A 25,311-nucleotide genomic window follows, 5' to 3' on the forward strand; every position below is an offset into this window, starting at 1 on the left:
GCAGAACTAAACGAGCAAGTCAGATTATATATCCAATGATCCATTTGCGAAGTGAACCAAAGCCCACGTCTTCCCCAGGATTGAAAGAAACCATAGACCTGGGGTCTTCATTGATCCACCCAGCCGGGCAGCAAGGCATGCAAGACCTCACCCAAAAAGATCATGGCACGGCTATGAAGTCCTATCCTTTACTGACCCGATTGCAGCTCCGCCAACATTTATTTTATAACGGATCTTTAATTTTGTTGAAGAAATTGCATCGGAATCCTGAATGTCAAGCAATTACGCCATTTTTTGCGTGCTTTGAACTCCGCTCAGCCAAAAACAAAACCTGTATTGAATGTTGTGATGTTAGGGACGCACCATTAGACTCTCAGGGTGGGGGTAGGATGTTTTTGAAGAAAAAACCTTCCCCCACTACATGAGCAAAAAAAAAACTTTCCCCACCAGCAAAAAAACAAAACAACTTTCCCCACCAACACTAAAAAAAAAAACTTTCCCCACCTAATTGTGTATAAATGCATGAAATTTAAAAAAAAACTTATTACCAAGTGGCGAAAAAAAATCCCCGACCCCAACTTCCTACCCCCACCCTGAGAATCTAATGGTGTGTCCCTTATTTGTCTGTATTTTGTCCAAATTTGATTTATAATCCCGAACAAAATTCAATATTCAATGGCCAACCACAACAACCGTACCACGTGGTATGGAGTTTACCGTTCATGAGTTTACTCTGGAATGTGATGTGGTGCATGCGCGCATCGCATACACGTGGTATGATACTAGTACATGACTGATGTAAACAATAATAATACCACCAAAGACGTCAAATACATGTACTATTAGAAAGTCCACTCCCAGCTGTGGAAAAGAGAAAAAAGTCCACTGCTGATCTATTCTAGACAAGTTGTAAAATATTAAAATGTGCATGTTTATTTGATTTAACTTGGGTGATTTTGTTGATTTCCATAACAATATTTTCAATTAAAAAAAAATCAATGAAACACGATTTATATTTTGACGGTTCATAAAATGAAAGAGCTTTATAATTTTAATCAAGCAAACAGATCTGCAGGAAACCAGAGTCAAATTTGTAAAAACTGTCATATGGGCATGTAACTTGGTGATGGGTACAGTCACCAATACTCACCATCCATCACGACAGCCGAGAACCGCCAAATAATAGGTAACCGCCTAGTATTTCATTCATTATTTCATGTAATTTTATAATGGGGTCTTTTAGTGTATTGTGAAGCCAATAAAAACAATAATATTGAAAAAAAGCCACATATATTTCTATATTTTTAATGCAATTTTATGCTAAGGGTCACTATCTGCCAAGATTCAAAATGTATCACACTGGTGCTCCTTCAAAAGAACAGAAATTCCCGCAAACGCCCAATTTTTATGATGGATGATTGCATCATTATGTAAGGGATGACAGCTTTACTATCACTTAGTCCCATTCAGTGATCCCAGCGAAAGTGTAAACAAATTAAAATTGTTTATAAATTGCTTAAAAGTGAAGGATAAGTTCAAATTGTCATTTGGTATTTTTGAAATGAAACTTAGCAAAAAACCCAAAGAAAACAGCAGTATTGACGAAGTTGAAGCCGAAGTCAAAGGGCCTGTGCAATAATTATGAGCACGGGGGTAAATTTGTCAAATTATTTCCCCCCCTCTCTCGGCCTGCCAAAATGGCCCCCCCTGCCTGTCAAAAATTCTTTGCATATTTGAACGTTTATGTAGTGTTTTCCTAAGCCTTTCTAGAGCGTGTTATTTGAAAGGTGGTCCCTAAATGTGTGCAAAATTACTTGCCCCCCTTCGCCTGCCAAAAAATTAATTTAAAAAAGAAAAAAGAATTATAGTGTTTTGATCATTAAGACTTAGGTTGATCAATGATTTAACATGTAGATTATCAATTTTTTTAATAAAATCAGTAATATTGGAAAATGCCACATATTTCTATATTTTTTAATGTAATTTTATGCCAAGGGTCGATCACTAGGGTCATTTGGTGTATTGTGAATGGTGAAACCAATTGCCCACAACCACCTGACGCGATTCAAAGTGTATCACACTGGTGCTCCTTCAAAAGAACGGAAATTCCCAGCAAACGCTCAATTTTTATGATGGATGATTGCGTCGTTATGTAAGGGATGACAGCTTTACCATTGTTTACTATCACTTAGTCCCATTCAGTGATCCCAGCGAAAGTGTATAAACAAATTTGTTTATTGCTTAAAAGTGAAGGATAAGTCCTTTAAATAATTGTCATTTGGTATTTTTGAATTGATACTTGGCAAAAAGACAAAGAAAACAGCAGTATTGACGAGTTGAAGCCCAAAGTCATAAGGGCCTGTGCAATAATTATGAGCACGGGGGTAAAATTTTGAAATTACCCCCCTCGGCCTGCCAAAAATGGCCTCCCTCTGCCCTTAGCCCCAGTGGTATAAAAATGTCAACTTTTTTGAGAAAAGTGGGGGGGATGAGGCTGTGGATCACGAAGTGCCCTTGTAATAGTGTCAAAACTGATCCAAGACTAATTTTTTTTTAAAAGCACGAAAAACGTTTATCCGCGGTATCAGGAATTACGGGGGTGGGTGGGCAGAGGGGGGGAGTGGGATATATTGGTATACCAATATACAAGTATACCGACCCCCCTCACTTGTTAGATTCTTGAGCGCTCTGGAACAAAAATCGGGGTCAACAATTCACAACTTCTGTCACCAAATTACAAGTTGAGCCCCCCCCCTCTGTCCGAAAACCTTGCTACGCCACTGTGTAGACAAATTAACTTGACATTACATATTATTAGCCAGCAATATTGTTGGGAAACTGTGACAACGTGACTGCCTCACCCCGTCATTAATATCATAAATCTGATACCCCAATAACAATCTGACCAATTAGGGCGCAGTATGAATCGAGTAACAGGTTTTAATGAAATAAAAATGTTTAAAAGTTTTCAAATGGTGTGCCAAAAATGCCCCCACCGCCTGCCAACAAATCTTTGCCCCTCCTTACATGCCAAAATTGTTGGGATCCCAATTTGCAAAAAAAACAGTTTTAGAGCATTTTTTATTTTATTGAAAAGGCGCCCCACAAATGTGTGCCAACCCCCTGGCTTGCCAACCCCCCCCCCCCTTGGCTTGCCAAATATCGCCCCTCCCCTGGGTTTCCCCTCCTTCCGCTGGCCAAAAATTCTTACCCCTCCCCTCGGGCTCATAATTATTGCACAGTCCCTGATGTAAAATTGCTTCCCACAGCTTGTTCCCCAACGGCTGTACACAGTACACATTGACCACAAAGACCACCGCCGCCCGGGCGTTACCATAGTTACAACTCGATGCATGGTACCAGGGATGTGAGACTAGCCTCACATCCCTGATGTAAATAACATACTTGACCCGTTGATGACCTATCATCATGATCATAATTATTGGAGAGCGGTTGGGGGACCATGTGCATGTAACCATGGTAATCAGACGGAACGGCGACAAGACAGGTGTGCGTGTAAACCTGGTGTAAACATAATTTTGATATTGACTTTTAAAATTCAATATCAAAATGTTTATCCGCACGGTGTCGGGAATTATGGGAGGGGGAGCAGCGAGAGGGCGGGGAAACAGATATTGGTATATAAGGGGGCTGGCATTTTCTTCGGAAGAGGTTAGGTCCCAAATAAACTGGGGCTCATAAACTTTTGGAAAAAAGGGGGGGTCATAAAATTTTGATGACCAAAATGAATAGGGAGTCACAAGATGACCACAGATAGTGTGTTTTAAGCATGTTAAGGGGGTAAGGGGGGGGGGGGGGGAAGTTATTAAATATTTGTTGTCAAAATAGGGGGTCGCAATTTTATTGGCGCTGACTTTTTATAAATTTGGACCCCTCCTTCCGAAGAAAATGCCAGCTCCATAGGCGTGCGGTGAAAAATTGTTGGAAAAGTTTCCTCTGTACCCCAATCTCCCTCCCTTTTTTGTTAGATTCTTGAGCTCTGGGCCCCCCAAAATCGGGTTCTGTTGGCAAAAAAATATAGCAAGTCTGTGGCCATCCCCCCTCGGAGGGGGCCTCTGCGTCCGTTCTGAAAAACTGGCTACACACCAATGTGTAGTACAACTAGATATTTTAATATTTAAAAATATTGGCCAGCATTATTGTTGGGAAACAACGCGCCCTGCCTCCCCCCCTCCCTTGTAATTAATAGCTACTCCAATAATAATTTGACAAATTAGAGCGCAATGAGTATGAATTCAGTATAAAGCATGGACAGGCTAGTACTTCCATGGTATAACATGCAGTGGCATAGATTTATTTTTGACATGGGGGGTGGGGTTGGAAAAAAGTATAGTGAATCAAGCACCTTTTGGCAAGAGAATAAGTTTATGGTACAAATGAAAAATTGTGCCTTATTAAAGCTAAACTGGTGAAAATATGTTGCAAAAGTGGAATAATTTCAAAAAATTGGCACCAATCGGATCTGATTGGGGGGGGCACAAGCCCTTTTTGGGCATTTTCCTATGGGATTTTCTAAATTTTGCAATCAATGGGGGGGAACCGGGCCCCTTTGACGCGCCGCCACGGGGAGGATGAATGTATGGACCATCCCCCATGGCAAAATATTGGGAGGATATATCCCCACCCCGGGATCTACGCCTATGGTGGCATACATTTCTAATGGGGTTGGAAAAAATTCTTGGAAGTAAAGTGAATCCGAAAAATTCTTTGTCCCCATCCCCTCCCCGCTGCTCATAACTATTGCACAGCCCCTGATAATAGTGATATGAACTCGTTTTCCACACTGTGATTGGTTGTACGTTCAGGGTTGTTTGTAATGTAAACCCATGATATACCAGACATCGACCACAAAGATCACCGCCCGGCGTTACCATGGTTACAACTCCATGCATGGTACACGAGACGCACCAATGGTATGGACATCGACCACAAAGACCACCGCCGGGCGTTACCATGGTTACAACTCGATACATATGGTAATGTACCGATGATATGGGCTTGTTGGCAATATTCCAGAGAAAATCAGCTGTTGCCATGCCATGGTGCTAAATACTAAATATGTACTGCAAGCGAGGCCTGGTGTACTCGTTCGGGTATATTTCAAAATTTCAAGCCATTTTTGTACTTGAATCAGATAGTGAACTGGGCCCGGGACTGGGGTTCCATGGCGGGCCCGCCGCCCCGCCGCGCTGAGCGCTGGCGGGATCTATGTCGTCAAGGTTGTGTTCATTGAATTGAATTTTCTAGTGTGGTCAGCCATAATATTAGAGATGCGAACTTTTGGAACAACACCAGCCCGAAGGCTTAAAGGCTGCCTTCACCCTGATTTTCACTGATATCTCCGATAGGCTTCGTGTGAGGTTTAATAGCAACAAGAAAGATGATGTTTTGGCTCATGGTAGGCATCGCGCAGGCGAGCTGCAGTGCAGGGCAATGTCCATGGATGGATCGCGCAAAGGATCACTGATCCATAGACTTTCATCATCATCAGTCGACTTTACGGGTCCATTTTTTGGACAGGATATAGCCTAATACCAAAGATAAAACGATGACTTAGCCTACGTTTTAAAATGGAAATACGATGCAACATTCACTCTAGGGTCTTTGAAAAATGGAAAAGATAAATTAATGACCCTATACCATGTGCATGTGTTGTCATGATGAGATGGAGAACAAGCATGACAAGTATCTGACAAGAAAAATGCCGTCATCGGACGATTGTAAAAAAATGTAGTGGGAACATGTGCAAAAAGTACGAAAAACACTGCTGAACAAAAATTATGTCTTGAAATGATTTAAAGCAATACATAATATAAATCAGGTAAGAAATGTGCAAGATAGGCCTATAAAATTACAAGTCTTGTGATAAATTCTTGCACATGAAGTACGTCTATAATATCAAAATAAATTTACCTTCAACTTGATTCCCTTGATGTTTCAAGTTGAACTTCTTGTTGATTTTTAAAGCGGGTAGACCTACACGATGTGTCGATCGAATACAAATTACTTGTTCAACGTTCAAGGATCGAATCATCATAGGACCTTTTAAGACACTACTTTCATTTAATTTTAGCATTCCTAGAGTGCAACGAGTGGAGATTCAACACGGCGAAAACCCAGGGCGAAAATATATCTAACGAGCTGAAGAGTTTGGCTATCTGGCCTGCTAGCATCGGGCCGCTATCTAGGCTCGCTACAGGTCATCAGCTGGCCGGGTTTCAGCGGCTGGCCTCCGTCTATATCACTGGACTGGGTAGTGTCGATGCTTCCACGAGTCCCTGGTTGAGAATGTCTCGATCCCAGTCTCGATGCCTGGGTACACGCATAAACTTTAGTATTGAGATGAAAACCACATAATTTTACAAACCGTAAATTACAGCCAAGAAACATTTTCTTTTTTTTCTTTTTTTCGAAGTTCAAATCACTAATAATTTTATAGGCCTAGGGTGGGTAAAAATATAGTTTTACTTTTAATAACAGGGGCTTATATAAATGGCTCATCGTGGCGAACAAGTATATTTCTTACTAAAATCATTAGGCCTATATTTGAAAATGATTTCCAACACTATTTATAATTAGGCCTATAGGGATAAACGTAAACTGAAAGCTAGTACAAAGGCCAAGGTGCCGGCGCCAACAAGGGAAACTTAAACATAAAAGCAAACTAGTACTTTAGGCAAAATAACGGTCCCAGATAACAGTCACGGATAACGGTCACGGATTATGTACATTATAAATAGCACACCAATTAGCTTCAATTGTGATAATACGAAGTGTCAAGTGGTACTTAAACATGTTGAATCATATTCTGATCAAAATAAATATAATGATTGCACTGCGCTTGTGGAAGAATTTCAGCGCATTTTCAGCGTGGATCACACTCCCGTATATGGTAGTAGTTTATGATCATTTGCATACGGTTACCATAGATGCCGATCGGCACAATTGATATGTAAATTAGTAGCCAGAATCATTGCTCATTATAGCAAGAGCACCGATTGTTGAAAAATACACTGAAAATTTGCTGATAATTTTTTTCAGCGTAGACCTTCTATGGGAAAACGCATTTCAGCGTTGAGGTAGGCTTTTCAGTGTGATTTTCATTGTCAAGATTTCATAGTGTATACTGAGGAGGTCAAAGATCATTTAAGGTCAACTTGTAAATAAGCTGAATATACAAAATCTGGTCTCACATGAACAGTTAATACATCCAATTGCAACCAAACTTGAGCCAAATCTGCATTATGACAGCTTGCATGATAATGTTCAAGGTCACATACTAAGGTCAAAAGTCATTTGTGGTCAAATTGTAAATAGGCTGAAAATACAAAATTTGGTCTCACATGAAAAGTTCACACCCAAGTGCAACCAAACTTGAGCCAAAACTGCATTATAGGAGCTTCCATGTAATGGTAGTGTTCAATGTCATATACTGAGTTCAAGGGCAATTTGAGATCAACTTGTCAAATTGGAGGAAAATGAAAAAAAGGATTCACAAAAATGCAAACATTATGCTTCACATGAATATTTACTATCTGTAGTATCCGCTACCCATATCTTTGGATGACCTATCTTGGACCGCCATCCCTATTTTTTATTAAACAGTCTCAAATTGGGTAGGCAATGCATCATTCTGAAAAGAGCTGGATCCTGCTAAATGGCAAAAAAAGAACAAAACACACACTAAAAATGCATCAGGAATTACACAAAAATAAAATAGTTTACAAACTTGAAGCACTTATGATGCATAGCACTTTTTAGTCTGTGAAATCAAACCTGAAATATTTGTTGAAGACTCTAAATTAAAACAGCTAGACCACATGGTATGAAGTACATTGTCCCCCAATGAAATAAGGTACAAGTTTTACTCAAAAGTTTTGCTAGGCATATCTGTCAGGAGTATCTCCATTTATTTGTAATCCAGAATTGGATTTAACTTCAGCTTACCCAATATACTACGAACCCAAAAAGGGTACCGTAAACTACCGTTGCAATGCATCAAATGTGGCCTAAGAGAAGTTTACATACATTCATTGAGTCAATCATTTAATATAAATTCCTTTATAAACATGCAATTACCTATAGTGTGCAAATTATTTGCATATAATTCCCTTTTTTGATTAAATTTGTGGCGCTGTCCCTTTTTTTCTGCCATTCTTTTTTATCTAGATAATCTCCAAGTTACCCGCAAGATACACAGTCATCTTCACGGGAATTTCCCGAGCCCATCCTATCTACACACAGTGTGCCCGACTTAAAGAGAAGTTAAGATAAATTTATTACCTGGTAAGATACGGGCCCTCTTCCCAGGAATTCCCCAAGCCCTTCCTTAATTTCTCATCTATAAGATTTCAATTCCTAGTAAGATACGGGTCCCTCTCAGGAATTTCCCGGGCCCATGCTAAAATTCCTCACCCGTAAGATACAAGGCCTCTCTCAAGAATTTCCTGAGCCCTTTCCCATACACACAAAGTGTGGCCCAACTTCTCACAGAGAAGTGAACCAAAATTATTTCCTCGTAAGATACAGAGCCCTCCTGGGAATTTCCCGGGCGCAGGGCCCATTCCTAAATTTCTATCCTGTAAGATATGGAGCCTCTCCCAGGAAATTTTCAAGCCCTCTCCCACACGCAGAAAGTGTGGCCCAACTTCTCACAGAGAAGTTAACCCAAATTTACTCCTCGTTAGATGTGGGGGCCCTCTCCTCCCAGGGATATCCTGAGCCTGTTCCCCCATACGTATACACCCAGTGTGGCTTTACTTCTAAAGAAGTTAACATAAATGTATTAACCGGCAAGCTACATAACCCTTTTCCAGGGATTTCCTGAGCCCCTATCACATAAACTTCTCAAAGAGAAGTTAATGGGAATTTATTGAATCCACTTGCTTAGACAGCTAAGTAGCCTGGTAATTTATCCATGCCCCAAAACTACTGTTAATTACACATCATATTGCAATTAACTTTTGGTCTATGGTCATCTTTACCCCGTACAATATGGGAGCTTCCCAGCCAACTACTGCTCCCCAATAAACTGCCCACAAAAGTACTAAACACTGAGCTATGAAATAAATATTTTGGGTGTGGTGGGTGGGAAAATTTTTCTTCTTCAAAATTGATGACTGATTGCAGCCATGTTGGGGGACAGAGTGAGAGGTCTTTAGTTCAATTTCACAACCGTTTATACCTATAACCTGTTATATTGTATCATCATGCGAATTGCCATGTTGTCACTCCCAACTGAAGTGCAAATACACAACCCTAACTATTTCTCAGTAAAGACACTAGGAAAAACAATCAGATGGACCAGTGTGTACTATAACTTATTTACAAGTAATTTCTCCCCTATTCAACCGGCATATTGCCGTGTTAGTGCAAAAACGTCATAAGTGACATTTTTGTCATTTTACAGGAGAAGCATTTTTTGTGTTTACATATTTATTGTTTTTTACCTGTATTTTCATAATTATTTAATAACCATATATGTTGCCCAATTAAAGACCTGAGATATGGCAAACTATTCTTTGTTTAAAAAGTTGTTCCAAGCGGAACAATTTGAGACCACTTTGATCAAAATTGAAGCATTTTTGATTTTGTATACCCCTGTGGACAATGGTAGGGACTAAAACTTGACATTTGACCTTTATGCCTATAATAACATGAATTGTACATCAGAGATAGGTCAAACTATACCATTTCTGAATCCTAATAATAATGAGAGGAATACATTGGGATGTGTTTTACCCAATCAACCAATTTTGAAATTTGAGTCTTGCATAAGCGGCCATTTTTGTTTCATGCAAATTGGCATTTCCCCCTACAGGGTGTATCAAAATGATTGGTACCGACGACTTTTAATTTTTTGCCAAATTATTTTAATATTTTGTGTACCAGTTTGGGGTTAATTGTTTAAATATTTGTAATTACAATAGTTTTATCTTCTCTAAGAATTTTAGATTATAAAGATAGCACATTCTTGTCAGAAGTTACGTGATTCTAAAGGAAAGTAGGTGTTTTTACACTTTTCATCGCAACGCTGGATCAGTAGTGCACCATTTTCAAAGCTCTATTTTGCTACATATTCCTTGTGTGAATTATATGTTGAAAATCATGGAAATGCTTTTTCCCTTACCTATTTCTTCATTCATAATATTATATAAATGTTATAATCATTGGTTGAGAGAAATTTTATTGACTTGAATAATTTAGGTGGGGTAAAAGAAGTTTGTGTATCAACGGCTTCCAGGGCGGTAATTTAAATTGTAGTATTGAGGTTACTAAGTAGATGGTGTGGCCGAAGGGCTATAGACTGTAGACAGTGTAGGTTAGGTTAGACCTGGTAAAAGTTATTGGAATTGCTCCACAGTATTCCACACTTCAGCATGCTTTCATAGTAAAGAATCACTGGTTGACACGAAGCTATGGAGGAGTGCAGAGAAGATTTAGAAGACAGTTTCCAAGAGCAAGGAGTATCCCATGCAAACTTGCTATAATTTGCAATGTTTCAAAATTTGATATGGGCAGTTACAGAATGGATCCATCCCAGGTGTTAAGTTCATTCAAGATAGAGCTTCACCTCACACTGCCAGAGTCGTAAGGCAGGGACTTCAGGAACTGTCTTTCTAAAAGGATGTGTAAAGCAATTTTATGTTATGTAGACTAAGATATAGAAGAGCATGAATGCAATAAATGGTTCAAGCAGTGAACATATTCATTTTGTGTTGTGTAAGTAAAACCATGATTACGTCGATCTTCGTTTAAATGACAATAGCTCCCAGATGCATCAACCTATCATCTTCATATTATTAGATCGATAAGTTAAGGATCATATGATCCTTTCTATTTATTGTAAAAAAACTATATTAATTAGCAATTTCATATTTTTGATATATTTTTAAAAATGTCACATAGCCCGGTACCAATCATGTCTGTTAGAGATACTTACAACAAAAAATATTGATGTTCCAATTTTGTCTACCTCAAAATGTAAATACATGTCTAAAGCTCCTCTACATGTAGTCCAATTTGTAAATTAGTGTATTGAGACACTTTGTAAATTAGTATTGAGTCACCATTTGCAATGATCAGTGATGTCCCATCAGATGCTATTGCCAAATCAAGGGGCATAAAAATGCCTCTATCAATGCATCTCATGAATGCACCTGTACGACTGTACTGATGGAGGTGTCCAGTGTTGGGTATTAGTCTACATGTACCTTTTTTATAAATACACATGGCAACATAGATCCTATCTAGTGGATCACATACAATACACCTTGCAACAATCTTGTCACCAGACATTTCTCCTGGTATTGCATCTACATGTATCGTGGGTGTGAATCTCAATACCTTATTGCCTGCATTATCTATAACAGCTACTGCATTGCACATCCAACTGGGTGACTCACATTTGAGTGTATGTACTATCTTATTCTTACTGTTGACTGCCATGCCTAGAAAGCAACATTGAATTCTTTTGACTAGTTTACCCTCAGGACATGTATGGATTGTTATTAGTTCCCTTACATAGTCACCCACCAATACATGCCCATCCCTATCTAGTGTTACACATCTTGGGTTAACCTTTGTATTAAAATTCTCCGCAGCTGCCAAGATAGAGAAATAATGAAGATATGTTCCATTTGAGTTGAACACATGAACAAACCTACTGTACAGACTTATGGCTACAATGTATCCTTGTGATGACACTGCTATATCTTGTACTACACCAAGTTTCCCTTGTGCTTTGGTTGTCAGTTGGGTTATGTGTTCCCCATCACTATTGAGCATATGAAGTTGATATGGTATCTGACCACAAACTACCATATTCCCATTTGGACAGCATTGTACTCGAGTGTATGCAGTGTCGGTGAAGAATGGTGTTGTGATCCACATTGGCCTCCTAGTATACCTTGTAGTAGTTATCTCTGACGGCTTGTGTAGTTCTGTATAATAAATATGAAACATTCCAGCAACTGTTACTCGCATAAAATTTGATCCTGATTGAAGCAAATAAAGTCCATAATAGGATTGGTTTGCCTCACATAATGAAAACAGAGCAACGGTATCAGAAATACAGTTTGTCCACTCTGAAGTACAAAGTGACAACGTGCTTGGCGTATACAGCGCTTTAACAGTGCGTAGTGCTGCGTCTCTGCTGCAGTTATGCGTGCGTTCAAAGTCGGCACAATGTATGCGTCCGCGTCAGTACTTTGTACTTCAGAGTAGACCGACTGTAGTCAAGAAGGTCAGCTTTAAAAGAATATAATTAGGTATAAAAGAATGAGGAGCAGTTAATTTGTTTGCTTTGTTAATTTTATTGTTTTTTATTTATTTTATCACAATGACCATTGTTGGGATGGAAATACCAGTGAAATTGATTGAAAGATCTATGGTAGTAAATTATAATCTAAACATCAGTTATTTACCTTCTTTGATATCCTCAATAGTGGGTCGCCTTTTTGGATCATCACGCCAGCAGTGTTGTATTATATGTGATAGATGATCTGGACATTCTGGTGGTATTTTGGGTCTCCCACCTCCACAAACACTGAACATCACTGTTTGCCATTCCATTCCTTCAAATGGTGGTTTCCTTGTAACAATCTCTAAAGTCAGCATCCCGTATGCATAGATGTCTGATGGCTTGGAGTATATGCCTCTTCCTTGTTCATTTCCTCTAAGGATCTCAGGTGCCATATAGCGATGGGTTCCTTTCTGCTCTGAAGTGGTCTGAGAACGATCAATTTCACGGGCAATACCAAAGTCACATAATTTCAAGACATTGTCATCAAATAGAAGGCAATTTTGGGCTTTGATGTCTCTGTGCAGAACATGTTGGTCATGTAGATACTCAAGTGCATCAGCAACTTCACGTAACCATTTATGGGTTAACTGTTGTGATAGGGGCTTAGAGGGATCTTTGAGATAATCATGCAGTGATCCATTAGGCGCATACTCAAGGAGAATTACATTTATAGGTCCATTTTTATAGAATCCTAACATAGGTACTATATTTGGATGTTGTAGTTTACACATAATCTCAACTTCAGCTTTTGGTAACTCCCACACGCTCTTCGCTGCAGCTTCAGTGTATCCTTTGAATGGTGTGTTAAATGTGACACGGTTGACAGTTCCACCACCGCCTTCTCCAAGTTTCTCATGGAACTGGAGATTATTGTAATCAACTATCTCATCCATGTCTTGTTATCTGTAATGATACAGAATGTTAGTGTATCATAAGAATTAGAACAAACCTATAAACCATCCATATTGTCTTACCTGCAATTGTTTTATGAAGTCACATAATTATTTTATCTAAGGCGCGTGAAAGTCGATTCCGAGTTTATCGTCCCCCGTCCGCGTCACATTTAGGAAACCAAAAATACCTGCGTCAAATTTTCAAAAATGCCAAAATAATTCATTATTTTCAAAGTATCAGTGTTTTCACCAGTTTTAGCAATTCGAAACATATATTTTTGTTTGTAAAACATAATATTCATAACTTGGAAGCAAAACCAGGCTCATTTCAAACTTTCCTAGTCCTTACCCATATAAAAAACATGTTTATAAATCACATGTATGAGTTTGGCTTTAAATCAACACACATTTTAGACCAATAATGAAATCTGGTGTAATAATGAAAAATGAAAAATGAAAAAGTCACCTCATCAACCTGGAAAAAAAAAGGGACGATAAACTCGGAATTGACTTTCATGGGCCTAATAAGATGTAATTTTTATGTTTTCAAGGGCTTTATATAAGATAAAAAAATGATAACAAAATATGTATATATAAATTAAATCCAGGTCATTTAAGGGGTCAAATGTTAAACTTTACCTGATTAGGCTTAAAATCAAACAGTATTGCTAGTGCTGTCACGCTATACAGGTAATAATTAATCATTTTAAAAAGTGATGGCTTCAAAAAATATTGACTTACCTGATGTTGTAATCAATATATAGAAAATATATTCACTTATAACTAACAGCTTGTATGCAGCCCAAATCTTGTAGTGTAGTGTGTATCCATACAACTGGTTTATTCATCATTGTAGATCAAAAAAATTGTAGATGTTGAGGAGCAGGAGGTGTCCGTAGACCAATTTAGAACATGTTGCTGCTTTCAGTATCATTTTTTGTACCTGATGATATGGGTATGTAGATGGGCGCTGTCCTAGTCATCACTTCTTTTCCTCAAAGCATCAATCCTTACCATGAAATGAAATACTGAGTTGGAAATTTTGGCAGTCGCAAGTGAAAAATGGTGAAATCAAAAAGGATATTCTGACAAAATTATAGTATAATAGACCCACACGATGTAGTTTGCATGTATAATCTATAATTGCTGCTACATTATTATGCACATCAATAGCTGACTTGCAACATCACTTTTCCCCCAAAGCGTCAGTCCTTACCATGGTTACCATAAATAATATGCTGTATAAGTGGTAATTTTCACGTACAGTTATTTTCATGATTTGGAGTGAGAGAGAGACATGTTTGCGATTGTTATTTTCGATTGTCCAGTTTGCCCTACAATTGCAATACAGTATTACATATATTCGCAAGGTGTTAATTTTGTGAATGGAACTGCATTCATGAAATCTGCAAAAATAAAACCCTCACAAAAATTACCACTTACACAGTACCATGCAGGTGGTAATTAACTCCAGTAAATTATATTGTATGTACCGATCAGTGCACATGAATAATCAGACGACATCAATGACTTTCAAAAGAAATATAATTATGTATGTTGGGTATGTATAGACAATTTTTAAATGTTTCATCAGTATGGTTCAATACAAATGTATATAAATAGATGGGAAATATCCCGGGACTAAGAAATGTTATTTTTATTGAAATGACATTATTATGGAAATCGGCAAGTAGGCACCCAGCTTATTTTGTTAAATCGAGCATGCTGAATTCAAATCTTTTGTCTGCCAAGCAGTATTTTGAGACCATGACCCTCAAAAGACCCCCATAATGGCCCACATGATCGTACAGGGGACAAAAGCTAATATTATTCCAATACCACTTTCAAACATGTCAAATTATTTGTCTGATCCCATGGATCTCAGAAATGTATGGTTTGAGTGTGTGTGACCTATAATCATGATAATAGTTTTAAAAGAACTTATGGGGTAGCCCAAAATGTCTAAGGTTGATTTGCTTGTACAGTGGTCAAAAGTTGTTCCAATTTTAGTAAAAAGACATGGCAATTATTGTTCATCTAGCTTAGAGGTTTCAGAAAAAGAACAGTTTGCAATATCTGTGATGGCTGGTTCATATGTTACACAGCAAAGAGGAAAAAGGTTGGTAGGATTCAATGGCCTTTATCTATCATTTATTTTCTGAGCTTCACATTGCAGATAGTGCAAACTACTTTTTTCCTGAACCCTTAGACTTTGGGAACAGTTTGCCTTAATTTTTATGAAAATCAGAGCAACTTTAATTTTTAACCCCTGTACAGTACAACATGTAAATTGACCATGTACATGTTTGGCTTTATAACTCTGTAACTACATGTCCTACACATACGAATGTGACATTATTGCGATCCATAGAGGCCGACAAATAATTTGATATGTTTTTGAGTGAATTTTGAAGCATGTTTAATTGGTTCCCCCATATGATCCCATAGGGGCATTTTATTGGTCCCTATTTAGGGTGATGGGGTTCAAGTACAGCTTAGCAGTCAAAAAATATTTGAGTTTAGCATATCCGAATTAACAAAAATAAGTTAGTTGCCAGCTTTTACGCAAACTTGCTGATCGATTGATTCTTAAATAAGCACATATTTCCAAAATAGAACCAGTCTGTATACCTATTACCCAAAATGTGAAAGGTGGTTTCACAAAAATACAGAGCAAAACATGCCCCTAATGCTATGGGGCACAAAATGTCTAAGGTTGATTTCTAATGTCTTCAGCTTCAGCATTGACCTTTTCAGGAGAAATGCCTTTACAAAAAACACAGATTATGCGTGACTATCAAAACTTGTTCAATGCACTGTGCTGCATTGCTTAAATTAATTTGTCTGTGACTTAATTTGTCAAAAACCAAAAAAAATTATAAACATGTTTATTTTCATCATAAGGTTCAATGTTAACTTTGTAATGTTTGTGATGTCCCACAGACTGGCCTCATGGACATGGTCCTTTGTAATATGTTCATTAACTGTATGTTTTATTTTCAATGATTTTCCAGGCTGAATGGAGCATCATAGAATTAGATTTTGACATAGGAGAGAGCCATGGCTATCTGTATACAGCTGCACAGGACAATGACACGGTAAGATAAATAAACTAAATTTTGCTGTGCTATGATAGAAAGTCCTAAGTAGTTCTAATCACCAAAACAAAACTTCATTTCAGCTTCATTTAAATTCTCCCTTTAATAACTATTCATATTGGTGGTATATTTGGAGTTTGGCCAATACTTCTATGAAAGTGCTGTCTCTTTTTGAGGAGCATTATGCTTTTTCCAATCCATATTGGTGCTGATTGGATATCTACAATCTAAATACAGGCATTGATTGAGCTGCCCCAAAGGCAGTTGTCCTGAAGGAAGTAAGAGAAGAGCTGTAGATCATTGGTGACTGCCACCAGTGTCATTCAGAGCTCAGCCACCCGTCTTAGGATGTGTACCCTTGGTGTAGTTCACTTGACAGGCAACAGAGATGTCAATATAGTTCTTGTAATTGGTAACTAATTCCAGAGGTTCCTAGGCTTCAGACCAGGCTGTGGCATTTAACTCGTTTTGCGTGGCCACAACTGTCTCACTTCCCTCTGAGTTGTTTCTTGGTCTTGGTACTAAGGACATCTTCTGGAAAGCTTGGGAATTTCTTTTAAGTCAGGTTGCATAGCTTCCTCTCAGTGCTCTTTGCTGCATGGCCCATCATCTACTTCCCATTTTGGGTATGCCGAGGTCTACTAGCATTTTGGCAGGGATGTATTATAGGAACCCTGGTTTCCTATTTCAATTGGGAAGTAGTGAGTGGTCCATGAGCGGTTCTCACATTCGGCTACAAATTCACTGTACTTGCATTTATGAGGAGCACACAGCACCTGCAATTGCCAAGGCATGCTTTCTGCTAGTGATTGGAGAGTGTTGATGGGTATCTCTGCCCAACCATCCAACACAACCTGACACAACTCATGCACATTGGTGGGTTGATATACCATGCTATTACTCAAGCTCAGTGGTTCTTAATTGGAGTTCATATCTGGGGAATGTGCAGGCCATGGCAAGTGTTCAACATCCTAATCTTCTAAGAAAGTCATTATCGCATGGGCTTGATGGGGAGTAGCAAATGGAATACAAAATTGTTCCTTAAGGTTACGCTAAATTTCTATGGTTCTCATCCTAATGTGGGCTGTACGTAGCCACCTAAACCAATTTTTTTCTCCAGAAAATAAACATTGTAGACCTAAAAATCATAGGTCATCTCAAGCTAACATTCTAAGCATTATTATTAATTATTATTTATAAATCTAGCTCATACACAAATGTACTTTTTCAGTGTTTCAATTTTGTTCACGCCACATGAGCATGAAGATTTTTGTGACAGAGGCCATAATTTAGTGATGCATGCCCGATTTTGCTTTTAATTTGGCTACAGATAATAAACAGTTCAATAAAATAATGTCACTATTTAGCCTGTATAAAGCTTGTGTTGATTTCATTTTATAAGCTTAAGCATTGACAAAATTTGCATGGAATCTGGTACCACTTGTTGTCTTAAATTGTAACAATAATATTGTTTTTGTGTATGATATTATCGCCAGAATTCTTAGCTACATTATTTCTATGATACCTTACCATAACATATGTGGTATGCTAGTGTGACTAGGATTAACCAAAAATGAAATATCTGGGCGTTTAGGCACACTCCGCTGTCATTTTGTGACGGTTTTCAATTACCGAAGTTACGGCCACTGCATAAAATACACGCTGAAAAATCGCTCTTTCATCAACATCTTTCATTCTGTTGATGTCAAAATGGACATGACGATTAATGAATAGCGTTACATGCTAATCAGTAACTTACTTCTTACCAATTTGGTCCAAAGATGCCAAAATTTCAAATTATTTATCCTTCGGACACTTGATTTGAATTCAGCATTTCAGCGTGTTGATTTCTGAAGAGGTCACAAGGTCACTCACGTTGTGTGCCCTGTGACAACTCGTATCTATTACAAACTCGGCCTTATTTCAATTTGACCCGCTAGCTATGTCAAACAACTGTGTCCAATTTTCTTTGCCATTTTCTTCCTCTCCTGCACTCTCCTTCAGTCCCTCTTGCTTTCCCCCTCTATTTCTCTCTCGCTCTCTCTCGTTCTCGCAGAAAATATATAATTAATCCATAGGGCCTGCAATAGGCCTAAAACCAATCTTTAAAAAATATTAATTGGCTGGCATTTTCTTGGGGGTCCCAAATAACTGAGGGGGGTCAGAAATTTTGGAAAGAAAAATAGGGGGGGGGTCATAAAATTTTTAATGACCAAATGTAGAGAATCTGAGTCACAAGATGACTACAGATAGTGTGTTTATTTTATTTAAAAGAACCGATTTCAATACAATTTTAGCCTGAGTTTAGGGGTAAGGTGTAGGCCTATCGGTGGTGGCCGGGAAGGGGGGGGGGGCGCAATTTTATTGGCGCTGACTTTTTGTAAATTTGGGACCCCCTTCCAAAGAAAACTTCACAGCCCGTACTACATAAAAGTAATGCATGAGAAAAAAAAAAAACACATGAAAACTAGGCCTAATAGGCCTATACCTAATGGGTTGTGAAATAGGCCTAATATGGAGACAAATTTTAATGGCCTTTTGCATTGCAAAAAATACCCGCATGGCAAAAAAAAGCATGACATTTTTAGTAGGCCGAGAGGGTAGTGGCGGATTCAGGAATCGCGCGACCATCGGGGGGGTGTCTGAGGGGGATGTGAGCCTCGAAAACGGAGGGGGGGGGGGTACCAGTGCAGGGCCTCAAATTGCAAAACCTGTTTCTTGATGACCTACTATCAAAATGATTTTGCTGGAACAAATTCTCACGAATGGAGCAAAAGTTTAATGATATTAAAAATGGACCTAAATACTGGGCGCTTATATAGGCCTACTGCCTTGTCAATCCCAGTCCAACAATTAAGGGATGTTGAAAAAATGAGACCCTCAACTTTTGGGATTGTTACAAAATTCAGAGATGCACAGACAGACCCCCAAAAATCCTGAACTTGCAAATCGAAGGAAGCGTGAGCAGTGGAGCTCTCGCCCAGCACCCGGGAGTTCGGGGCCCGCTCAAGAGCCCTGGTGGGGGGTAAGCCAGAATCCCAGATGGTTTCTGCACATTTCGCACCACAGGAAACTTAAAGGACATTTCAGAGGCTATTAAAAAACAACATTTCAAAGCTCCTGGCTTGTTCTACACTTTTAATAACAAGTGCTTCCTTCTTCCAGAAAACATGCTTTAAAGTTTCGAGTTTCCTATACTTTTATGCACAAGAGACACTCTTATAAAAATGTTTTTTTTTTTTTTTACATGACCAATATGGCTGATGTGGAATTGAAGCAGAAAATTGGTATCCACTAGCTGCTTCCCCCACTCCACCACACCTACCGGCACCCCATCCTGGGCCTTCACGTCCAGTGTGCTTTTGGTTAAAATTTCAAGACGACAAACATTTTAGCAGATTTAGCACCCCAAAAGAGACCATTTTTGACATAAAAACCTGAGTGTTTTAGACTTTTTTGAAAAAAAAAAAATCATTCCTTCACTCCTAAAAAAGTGGTTTTAAATGTTCAGTTTCCTATACTTTTGTACATGAGAGACATTCTTCAAAGTTTTTTTGACCCAATATAATATTAAACATGGCCTACATGACTGAAATTGATAGTACATATGTATAGGCCTATAACGCAATATAAAAAAAATGATTCATCAAATTGCCCCCCCCCCCCCCCATCGGGATGTGGGAGGGCCCACACAGGGGTACTAATGCATGAAGAATACATTGTATGATATATAAGAGTAATTTGTAAAATTCGGTATGTTAAACATACAGAGTGTCGCTACAAATTGGGACTTGAATAGTAGGCCTATATCCCAAGAGAAATACATACACACACTCACTCACCCCCACCCAACCTCCCCACCCCACCTCAAGTCCACCCCGGCCACACAAAGCTTAAATGATACAGCTAAAAGGTCCACATCAAACCTTTGACCCAAGTTTGATATAAAATTGGATTGATTAAGCTCATATTTATTGGTCGAGCTATGAATTTTTAAAATATTGGACGAGACGTAGTCGAGTCCAATATTTTAAAACTCATAGCGAGACCAATAAATATTGGGCGTAAAGCATCCAATTTTATCATTATTATGTTTAGGATCCGATATTTTCACACACTTGGATTCATCGGAACATAATAATGCTTCCATTTAGACTTAAACGTGACTTGATCTTAGAGTATACATAGGCCTATACGGCCGGCATCAGTCCATACAGCATCATCTCAAACGTCATCGTTCATTAATACACATTGCATACTTCTTACTAGGGTAATATTCATTGAGGAAAAAGAGATGGGATTTTGAGCATAAAACCCGACAGCAATCAGTGGCATGCTGGTCCGATTCATAAATTTTGGCATGAAAAGGTGCTCAATAATATAAAACTTTGATTTGGCCACGATGCATGTTAAATGAGTACCATTATCTAGCCGAGTCATCCAGTCAGGGTTCTAAGGAATTTTCATTTTAAAATTCGCAATATAAAAACAATAATTCATCAAATATTTGACCCCTCCTCCTCTTCGGTATGTGGGAGGGGCCCACAGGGGGGGGTAATAATGTACATGCAGAATACACTGTATGATAAGAGTACTTTGTTGGGAAAATGAGACCAAAAGTCGCCCCCCCCGCCAAAAATCGCTTCCCCCCCTCTCGGCCCCCCAAAATTTCTTTGCCCCCCCCCCCTTGCACATGCCAAATTTTTGGGATGTCAATTTACAAACTTTAAATGGTCTTTATACATGTTATGCAAGAAAGTGAAAATTTGTATAGGCCTTATTTAAGCTTTTCCGTACGGTTTTCCTAAGCATTATTAGAGTGTTTTATTAAAAGGCGCCCCAAGAATGTGTGCCAAAATTCACTTGCCCCTCCTCTCGGCCAGCCAAAAATTGCTTCCCATCCCCTTTCGGCTCGAATTTCTTGTCCCCCACCCCTAATTTTACCCTCCCATGGCTCATAATTATTGCACAGCCTTTAGATGTCCCCATTTTCTCTGCTAAAACAAACAAAATAAACATGAAACACCCACCCCAACGAACTAACTAAACAGAGCCCTACAAACAAATCCCGAAACAAATACATCTTGAAAAATAAGCCCGTCGGCCGTTCGTGGTATATAAAACATGAATGTAGGCCTACCGAAACGATTCTGTCAATCAAACTCCAGCACAGCCCGTTATTGGCCAGGATATTAGTGAGAGGGGTAGGCCGAACAGACACATTTTTATCCCAATTTGTAAATTTCTTATCTCATATTTAGTCATTTTAAGGCCTGGGTTTAAGGACTCTTTGCTGTTCCCATGTATTCCTTAAAATTATCTGTGGGGGATATTCCCCCACCGACTCCCCCCTGGGTGCCCCACTCCCACCCAACCAATCACAGGCCTCAAAAAATATTGACCTGGCCGGTCGGGTTTTTTCTGGCTACATTACAATAGGGCAGTGTCTTTGAGGCCGAGTGCATCTTGGGTCGAGCTTGCAACTGATGATCAGTATAATTGCATGAGGCTGACATCTTTATAGTATGTTTTATAGCGATAGTTGTGTTGTTGCATGACAGGTGACAAGCTATTGCCTGTCAATCAAATTTGTTACCAAGCATCGGTAAACAAATTTAACAATAGGAGCTGACTGAAGGTGACAAAATAAGCTAAAATGGTCATTTTACACTTTTTTAAATTTTTTTTTTATTTCACATGATTGGTATGCATGTTTTCTTACGTGTAAGATGATAATATATTTTTTGAGCTGACAAAGCCATAACAGATTTTGTTTAACCTTAAGCAAATGGCAGCATTGTGTTTTCCAGAATCCATCAGTATTGGTGTTGATTGAGATTGCATTCCAAGATGATCAAGTCTGATTTTCACATGCATTAAACCCCCCCAAAGAAAAAAAGATATGCCATCACTTGTACTCAAGGCAGTATGCACTGTTCAGTGTAACACTCATGGGCAAGTCTGCAGACTCTGTTGTGACCATCATGGTGGTAGACCTCAAATCTAGCCTCATCACTGAAGATACTCTGAGCCCATTGAGGCAGTTAATAGCGGTGATCCATGGCCCACTGAAGATGTCGCTGATGATGGTTTCAGCTCAGCAGGGGTTTCCATAGTAGTTTTGTAGCAGGATAACTAGTCAGAGTCAAGCAATTATTCACTTGCATTCTCAATACATGCTTGTTTATGGCATTTTGCCACTCAATCTTCAGGGTTGAAGCAGTCTTTGTGCAGCCATTGCAAAGTAACCGGATTAACTGACGGTCCTCTCTCTTGGTAGTCTTTAAAGCATGTCCAGGATGCGGTCTGGGAGTAGGTACACCCATCTCAGCATTCCTCTTCAGGATTTTGCTGACCTCTCTCTGTGTCATGCCATTGTTCCGCAGTGCAAGGAATCCATGACAAATGCTTGTGTCCATTGGCAACCTCTAGTTAATTTTCACAGAGATTTGTCAAACCATTTTTGAGATATGGATGTTGATAGGACTTTTACAAAACTCATCGAAGCAGAAAAAAGTCCCCACACATGACTGATCACAGGTGAAAACATATTGTCGGGGGGTTATAAAATTGCAGGTATAAGAGACTTGTCTGAGTAAAAAAAAATAAAAATAAAAAATCTGTATTAAATGTGAAGTCTGCAATTCTGATATTCACTATAAACTGTAGTTTATTGTATCTTCTAAAGTGCTTTACAAATATCAGTGTATACAAAATAAAGAAACCTTTAGTATTTACAGATTAGAAGAAATTGCTGATTATATAATATGTGAGTGATGATAACAAGTTATTATATTTCTTAAATTTTTCCTGCAGGCTCAAGTTTTCAACAAGCCACCTGCAGATAAGCATCACATGGCAACAGTTGCTAGGTAAGAGATTAAAAAAGGGAAATATCTCTGAAATTTATCTTTTTATTTGAAAAATAATTAGGCCAAAAAGAAGCTCAAGCAAACTGACATAATAAATGGTGAAAGCAAAACCAAAAGCAGAACTGTTATCTGTTCTAATTCAACTGACACCTCATGCATATTGTCCAGGGTAAGATTAGGCCAATGTTCACTGGAGTGGCATGAAAACTAGTGCCTGGTATGTTAATTTTTTACAGTAAAATGCTATTAATACCTATTACAATAAAAAATAAGCGATGATGATTTATAGTGCGCTATGCACAGGCACAACGCCTGGACGTTGACCCACAAGCCTCAACACACTTTACAGGTTGTCGCTGACCACTATGGCCCACATCATTCTACAAACCATTAAACAACAAATCAGGGACTTCGCTGCTTCAAGAGCGTACACCCTAGACATTTCACAAATATCCATCGCAACCAGGGTCAGCTCCCCGAGTTTAATGAGGTGTCCCTGGAGCTGGAATATATATTAATGAAGATCAAACCATCACGCTCAACTTTCGCCCAATCTTTCCTTTCCACTTTGTATTATCCTTACATTTTGTTGGTTTTCATCTATTTTTTCTCATATTTCAGAGTTGTATACTGTCGTCAGCAAAGTGAGAGCAGCAATGACATTGTGAACCCTGACCTGAGTAGTGATGACCTGACAGATATGGAAACAAGTGAGATGGAGGATAATGAGAAGAATGAAGAGAAGGTGTGGTGTAATAATGTTTAAAAGCTTGTAGTAGGGATGCCCACTCTCAATACAGTTTCCACTAGAACGATTTTTCATTTACTGTGTGCGTGCACTCACACACGTATTGTCTATGGAGAAACTGATCGATACAAGAAATCCCAGGCATGTTAAATGGCGTACATACTTGTTTTGATCCAAATGTAGGCCTATATCAGGGTGTTTCAAGAAATTCCTGATTCTACCAGAAAACATTCACCAAACTTTTTCCTGTTTGGTCAGTAAATAGAGAGGACCTTCCTGCATGAAGAGATCAACTTTTTTAATGAAAAATTTAATGAGATGAGAACTACAACAGGTTGAAGTGACACCATTCCGTGCATCAGGTGTTCAAACGCAATTATCTCCGAATTTGGAGTGAATCAGACAAGCAAACTTACATACTCATAAAATTTAACTATTTATGAAGACAAAATGTGTAGGATGTTAAGAAATTTAAGAATGTTTAAGCCTACATGGCCCATCTCAAATCATGCACTTCCCGTGCACTTCTCACTATCATGTCCATTTCATAGGGAGTATAAAACCGGGGACCATCATGGCTTCCATGCACACAGTGTATTGCTCAATGTAGTAAAGATAACCTTTGAGTTGGAGCAAATTTCTCAATATTGGTAGTGATTAATGTTACCAAACTTATGCCATGATGAAATATAATAATTTTGAAGATAAAATGTGCTGACCTTAAAAGATTGAACAATGTTTAAGACTACCGCTTTTCATTTGAAATAATGCACTTATTGTTCATCTCCTCTATGGAGATATTTTCCATGGCGGCCATCTATGATCATGCTTGAGGTTTCAACAAACAAACCATGGGTTTTGAGGTCTTATAGTTTTTGTTGTATGTCAACAAAATCGATTAAATTTTCAGGATGATCTTATTTTCATGTTGTTATAAGCAAATATAATGTTCCAGATAAGATAGTTAATAAATACATTAAGAAAAAGTACCTTAAAGTTGCACTTTCTGTTAGTATTCCTTTTGGACTTTAACTTTTTAACATGTTCTAGCAGCCCTATATAAAACCGTGACACTCGAAAGGCCATATCTCTGGAATGAAACGTCCGATTAAGATTATTTAAACGCCAAAATGTTTCTTTCATCAATTCCCATCCAATAAGTTAGGTCTGAATCAATTTAAGAGTACTTCAATTTTTAGTGGACATGCCTACTTGTAGCTTTAGGCCAAAAAAAAAAAAAAGGTTTGTCTCACGAACCCGCGCGCATAAGTATGTGAAAGCGATACAGCGCGTTTGTCTGGCGCTGACCGCCTTTTTAAAGGGTTTTTTTTTCCCCGATTTTTCCGGTTCCCGATAGTTCGACCAACGTAGTAAA

At 38.6% G+C, this 25,311-nt stretch overlaps 2 protein-coding genes across 2 annotated transcripts in view; one reads left to right on the plus strand and one right to left on the minus strand.

The window, feature by feature from the left end:
• Nucleotides 1-25,311, plus strand: part of LOC140163439 (bridge-like lipid transfer protein family member 2) — a 201,694-nt gene that overhangs the window by 150,050 nt on the left and 26,333 nt on the right. The window contains 3 exon segments of the mRNA XM_072186753.1: nucleotides 16,233-16,316; nucleotides 23,133-23,188; nucleotides 23,810-23,933. Coding sequence (XP_072042854.1) covers nucleotides 16,233-16,316; nucleotides 23,133-23,188; nucleotides 23,810-23,933 — 264 coding nt within the window.
• On the minus strand, nucleotides 10,949-13,218 carry LOC140164110 (uncharacterized). The gene is made up of 2 exons (XM_072187354.1): nucleotides 12,447-13,218; nucleotides 10,949-11,963 (listed from the first exon to the last, which is right to left on the minus strand). Exons 1-2 carry the CDS (start codon nucleotides 13,216-13,218, stop codon nucleotides 11,017-11,019), a joined length of 1,719 nt encoding a protein of 572 aa, XP_072043455.1. The 3' UTR covers nucleotides 10,949-11,016.

The sequence above is a fragment of the Amphiura filiformis genome, chromosome 11, assembly GCF_039555335.1.
Source record: "Amphiura filiformis chromosome 11, Afil_fr2py, whole genome shotgun sequence".
NCBI classification, from domain to species: Eukaryota; Metazoa; Echinodermata; class Ophiuroidea; order Amphilepidida; family Amphiuridae; genus Amphiura; species Amphiura filiformis.

Excerpts from the sequence above, each read along its gene's own strand:
- LOC140164110 (XM_072187354.1), bottom strand. The coding sequence starts at position 13,218 with ATGGATGAGATAGTTGATTACAATAATCTCCAGTTCCATGAGAAACTT. Across the intron at positions 11,964-12,446 it reads TATTGAGGATATCAAAGAAG|AACTACACAAGCCGTCAGAG; the intron begins GTAAATAACTGA and ends TTTATTATACAG.